Here is a 6,497-nt window from a genome sequence, read left to right on the forward strand (position 1 = left end):
ATTCCTCTAAAAACAAAACCCTCCTATTTCCTTTAGAGAACTACCCTACCCATTGCCTCTACTCTCTGCCCATGTGGTTTGGATTTAAGCATGATACACCTGTAGCACCAGGAGCAGGCAGATAACCATGGTCTAGCCAGTTAAAGAATTCCACCTCCCTGGCCGCAGAGGGAAGGCCTGTAGGAACGCAGAGCGGAGCCTAGAGGTAAAGAGAGACAGACTCCTCCAACGCCATCTACAAGCCTGCATCCAGCCACGTCCTTCATCAGCCCTGACTACCTGTAAGGGTTTCTCAGTTACCATCAGCCATGAAATTCATTTTGCTGCCTAATCCAGGTTTTCTGTCACTTGCAACCTAAAGTGTTTGACTGGAAATTAGTCTCTCACCGGAACCCAAACATGATTTCATCATGGCGGAGGTGAGCGTCGTCATCGATGGACAGGATGGCTTCTGTCTCAATTTCATTCCAGGGTAAGAATCGGTTGTTCAAACTGTTCTTCTCAGTACGGACCACCTGTGATGAGGAAGGAAAAACATTAAAAATCAAGGCTGTGTTATGGAGGTCAAACAAAATGTGTATTTAAGTCCAAGGAGATCATGGCTGGATTTACTGAATAATTTTGACTGATCTCTGCACTTGTAAAATCTAACATATGCCTTTCAGGAATAAAAGCTGCCTTAAACTTCAACAAATGTATATGGATTGACCTTTTCAGCTTCATTCGTTAGCTAATTTTCTTGTGAATCAAGCAAAAGCTGAGTATTATTTTACACATGCAATAAACACGATGTAGGGAAATTAAAAACGACTCTCCCAAGAGAACACAAGGTGGCAGAGTGGATCTGAGATTCCAATGGCTACGGAATTCCCAGCCTGCTCATTAATTTTAAAACCTAACTCAGAAACCTCGTGAGTCTGTCACTTCTGACTCCCAATTCTAATGCCTTTTTGGGATATAAACTCCAAAAAAGAGCACAGCCCATCTGGTCGAGATTAATTACTTCACCTTTGCAATTCCTACCTACAGTGCTGACTACTCGTACACAAACTTCTTCTTTCTTTTCAAGGTGTCATGTACTCAGTACAACAGCTTCTGCATCTTCAGCAAATCCCAATTCAAAAAACATCTAAGTAATTCTACATATATGCAAAGCAGTATTTTCTTCATAAAACGAAAATTGGTGCTTCAAACAGTACAACTATATAAAACAATTTTTATTTTGCCATATCTCAGTTTAGTTTACCTACAATGTGGGTGCGTAGCTGCGTTATTCACCTTGCCACCTAATACTCACATAAATCATGACCACAGTCAGTACCTGGATGGCTCATTTTATTCTTAGAGTATCTTTGTCTAATTAGTCCAACCAAAGGGGAACCATTATTTTGCTCTCAAACCCCAAAAACAGAGTATCTCGTGAAGAATGATCTTTTTAGAATGCCACGAAAAATCACCTTACTTCCAACAGACTGTTTTACTTGTACTGAGGACAACCTCTACCTGGCATGATGAATTAATTGCATCTGAGGACTTAAATTTATGAATGGTTTCCAAGGAGCTCTGTGACCTACTAGCGTCTCTTCAGCTTCAAACACCTTCTCTTCCATCCTCCCACTGGAGGTCCAGTTAAGACGCCTCTTGCCACACCCTCCTTACCAGGAGAATCCTTTATTCTGTGTTCTTAATGCAGAGCCCTCATACTTCAATTAATTCATTCTAGCACACTTAAAATCCAATTAATTCAGAGCTAGAAGGGCTTTGGAGACTATAGCGTCTCTCACTTTATACATGCAGAAACTGAGGCCCAGAGTGATGTCATACAACTGGCAAGTTGCAAGAGCCAAAACTCTAGTTCATACCTTTAAAAAAAAAAAGTTCTCGAAGTCTCATCACTATGTTGCCCAGGCTGGTCTAGAACTCCTGAGCTCAAGTGATCCTCCCATCTCGGCCTCCCACAGTGCAAGGATTATAGGCATGAGCCACCACACCCGGTCCTAACTCATACTTTCTGATTCCAAACCCAATACTTTTCCTGCTATGCTAAACTTCTGTTAACTTTATAAACTTCTTCAAACCAAAGCCACCGTAGAAAACGGTTTTTTTTGTTTTTTTGTGTTTTTTTTTGAGACAGAGTCTCACTCTTGTCACCCAGGCTGGCGTACAGTGGCACAATCTCGGCTCACTGCAACCTCCGCCCTCTGAGTTCAAGTGATTCTCCTGCTCAGCCTCCCAAGTAGCTGGGATTATAGACGCCTGCCACCATGCCCGGCTATTTTTTTGTATTTTTAGTAGAGATGGGGTTTCACCATCTTGGCCAGGCTGGTCTTGAACTCTTGACCTCATGATCCGCCTGCCTCAGCCTCTCAAAGTGCTGGGATTACAGGCATGAGCCACCACGCCCAGTTCGTTTTTTTTTTGAGATAGAGTCTCACTGTGGCCCAGGCTGGAGTGCCATGGTGCAATCTCAGTTCACTACAACTTCCATCTGCCAGGCTCAAGTGATCCTCCTGCCTCAGCTTCCCACGTAGCTGGAACTACAAGCAGATACCACCACGCCCGGATAGTTTTTGTATTTTTGTAGAGACAGGGTTTCACCATATTGCCTAGGCTGGTCTTGAACTCCTAACCTCATGGCATCTGCCTGCCTCAGCCTCTCAAAGTGCTGGGATTACAGGCATGAGTCACCACATCTGGCCTGAAAATGCATTATTAATCTGTGTACCATCAAGGAAAAACAATGTTGCTAATTAGGAAGGCATGTGAAATTGATGATCCCATGTTTACTTTATTACAGAACTTTAAAAAAAATTTTTTTAAGAGATGGAGTCTTGAGCTGTCACCTGGGCTGGAGTGCAACGGTGCTGTCATAGCTCACTGCAGCCTAGCGCTCCTTAGCTCAAGTGATTGATCCTCTTGCCTCAGCCCCTCAAGTAGCTGGACCTACAGGCATGCAACACCATACTTGGGTAATTTCAAAAAAAAAAAAAAAAAAAAAACTTGTAGAGACACGGTGTCGCTATGTAGCCTAGACTGGCCTCAAACTCCTGGTCTCAAGCATTCCCCCTCCCCCAGCCTTTTCCAAAAAAAGTGACGGGATTACAGGTGACAGCCAACACTCTCAGCCAGAGCTTTTTTTAAGACTCCACCTCAGCCCCAGAGGAGTTCCTGCCCAATTCAAGACAAAGAAGGATCTGTAACAGATTCGCCAGGACAGTTAACAGATGTCCAAGCCAAGCAACAGATTGAGAGATCCACCTTGCCCTGCAGCATGTCTGACCAGCATAAAAATCCCCAGGTATACAGCCCAGGGTGTCCTAAGCTCAGACTCCGCAATGACAAAACAAAGGACCGAGCGAGGCCTAGGTCAGACAAGAGAGAGCGGCAAGGAGAGGAGATGCCAAGTGCTCACCTTAGCAGCTGTCGGCTCCGCTTGCCACAGGGCGGGAGGGTGGCAAGAAGGGGCCGGACTTGAATGGCAAGCTCGGCGATGGTAAGAGGCCATCCATTGTAAGACGCACCCTCAGTTTCAGACATGACAAAATGTAAAATAAGGTCTGCCTTGGAAATGATGGCATATAGCAGCTGTTCACAAACTCCCTCAACAAACTCCACCCGATCATTCACTTTACCTTCCTAACACACCTAGCATTCACTCAATATAGAACTAATTCTGCCAATTCAGCCAAACAAAGCTCACCGTCACCCGCAGCAGTGAATATGCACAGCTTAAAATGAAGAAAAACCACTCGAAAATGTCAGTTCTTGAATACTGGCTTGAAGATTATCAGTTCTGTGGGTTAACCTTCAGATGGATTATCTATGGCACAATTAGTAAACCAGGAATATCGCAAGGAGCTTCAGTGTTCAAAGTGTGAGGCGAAGACCAGCAGCACACACCACCGGGGCCTGCAGGGGTGCAGGCACCACTCCAAGCCCAGAGTCAGAATCTGCATTTTAACATGCCCCTGGGGGATTCCTGTGCACATTAAATGGGGAGAAGCACTGGTACAGAGGGAGAAAGCATGGCTTTGGAGCCATTCAGAAAAGCTTGGGTTCAAATTCCAACTCCTCCACTTACTAGACGTGTGAATGTAAGCACCCTCTCTGCTAACTCAACATAGCACCATGCTGTTTGCAAAATCTGAAGTTACTTATCATCCAAAGTTGACAGTCCTATAAACAACCTAACTCTGCACCTGCAAATGAAAAACAAGAAAAACTAAAATGAGTTGATATCTAGGTCATATCCAAAATTACCTAAACTGAATCAAGAGAACCTACTTGTGCTTTAGAAGACTTTGGTGGGGTCATGGAGTTGGAGGTCAAATATCAAAGTGTTTTGGCCTAGATTTCACACCAGTTTTTTTAGTAAGTTTATTAAAGTCCATTACTTAGGTATCAAGAAGCAACAAGAGAACAACTATAAGGACTCCAGGAACACAGGGCGCCTGCCACCTCTGCTCACCCTCTGGGAACAACTGCTCTGGGCTGGAATGACAACAGCTGTTCTGGTATAGCGAACTGCATTTTAACAATCAGAACAGCAATCAGAAGAAAAGGGCCAGGCATGGTGGCTCACGCCTGTAATCCCAGCACTTTGGGAGACCAAGGCAGGCGGATCACAAGGTCAGGAGATCAAGACCAGCCTGGCCAATATGGCGAAACCCCATCTCTACTAAAAATAATTTTTTAAAAATCTAGCCAGGCATGGTGGAGGGCAACTATAATCCCAGTTACTCAGGAGGCTGAGGCAGGAGAATCCCTTGAATCCAGGAAGTAGAGGTTACAGTGAGCCAAGATCGTACCACTGCACTCCACACTGGGCCACAGAGTGAGACTCTGTCTCAAAAGAAAAAAAAAAGAACAGAAAAGCTGTTAAAGATTCACAGAAACACAACACCAAGCACTACAGTTTACTTGTGGTTAGCTGACAAGTAACTGCAGTCAGTAAGTCAGCTTTAAGAATTCGGAGCAGTGGTTCTCAACCAGGAATGAGTTTGCCCCAGGCTACAGTGGCAACGTCTGAAAGGATTTTTGGTTATCACAACTGGAGAAAAGGGTGCACTACTTGCATCTAGTATCTAGTGGGCAGAAGCCAGGGATGCTACCAGATCCTACAGTGCACAAGACAGCCCCCCACAACAAAGAATTATCGACCCAAAATGTCACTGTGCCATTGCTGAACACCCTGATTTAGAGTCAACCTGCAGGAGACAATAAACCAAACAGCACTTGGAAGAGTAACTATAGTTCATTACCTAAGACATTCCCCTTTTCCCCATAACCACAAAAAGATTTCTACCCTCACAAAGTTTGCAAACACCAACTAAAACTAAATGGGTGGAAGAGTAAAAGTTTTCTTCTAACAGTTTTGCTTCAAAGCTGCAGTGTTTAATGGCTAAACAAAAGCTCAGCAAACCAACTATTATCCATTCTGGCACCAAAATCAGAAGAACAGAGAGGCTCAAACATTTCTGAATGCAGGACGGGCGCAGTGGCTCACGCCTGTAATCCCAGCACTTTGGGAGGCCGAGACGGGCGGAACACAATGTCAAGAGATCGAGACTATCCTGGCCAACATGGTGAAACCCCTTCTCTACTAAAAATACAAAAACTAGCCAGGCGTGGTGGCGTGTGCCTGCAATCCCGGCTACTCGGGAGGCTGACGCAGGAGAATTGCTTGAAACCGGGAGGCAGAGGTTGCACTGAGCCGAGACTGTGCCACTGCACTCCAGCCTGGGCGAGAGCGCAAGACTCCGTCTCAAAAAAAAAAAAAAAAAAAATTTCTAAATGCAGACTCACAGATTAGCATGGCCTCTAAGAATCTGAGAAAAGACAGATTGAACATAACAGAAACCAGTCAACCAGAGGGACTGTGTCATGTTTAGGAAAAGTTCCCATTTTTGTTGAAGTCGTTTTGTTTCAAATTAAAACAACACTCTTCCCCCGACCCCACAATACTGGCTATTTCTTCATGTTACTCTAGCATATTGCTATTAGACGCCTTATGATTACACCTTAGTAACTTGTGAACAGTAAAACTCACTTTCAAGTTATCGCTTTATTACTGGTATGACATTAACCAAAATGGATAGACCATAGTGCCTGGAAATATAGCAGATGTTCAACAAATGTCTTATAAATGAATGAATGAGCAGAAAATAGAACATAATTTAGCCCTGCCATTCTATTTGAATGGCAGAATATGAAATAAAGACTTGAGAAGTTTCTAGATCGAAATTATAAGTAGACATTCAATATCTGTAATAATCTTAAAGAATGATAACTAGAGAGGATTAGGAAACCTCTTAGTATTTAGTGTAGTTTTCTATAGCAAAAAACCCATCCACCTGCATCAAGCCAGGAGCACTCTTTGCTTGGCTTGTCTCACACACAGGGCTCCCTGATGGTGCCTCGCTTGCTCTTCTTCTGCACAGTATCATTCACGGGACCCTTGACCTCCCATCACAAAGGAAAAGGGACAGCAATCGTGG

At 44.1% G+C, this 6,497-nt stretch overlaps 1 protein-coding gene across 1 annotated transcript in view; it reads right to left on the reverse strand.

Annotated features, from left to right (window-relative positions):
* The window catches only part of EXTL3 (exostosin-like glycosyltransferase 3), a 45,207-nt gene that overhangs the window by 23,886 nt on the left and 14,824 nt on the right, over nt 1-6,497 (reverse strand). The window contains exon 4 of the mRNA XM_011944554.1: nt 388-515. Within this exon, the coding sequence (XP_011799944.1) occupies nt 388-515 (128 nt within the window). The remainder of the gene's footprint in view (nt 1-387; nt 516-6,497) is intronic.

Source organism: Colobus angolensis, unplaced genomic scaffold, assembly GCF_000951035.1.
Source record: "Colobus angolensis palliatus isolate OR3802 unplaced genomic scaffold, Cang.pa_1.0 Scaffold233, whole genome shotgun sequence".
Lineage (NCBI taxonomy): Eukaryota > Metazoa > Chordata > Mammalia > Primates > Cercopithecidae > Colobus > Colobus angolensis.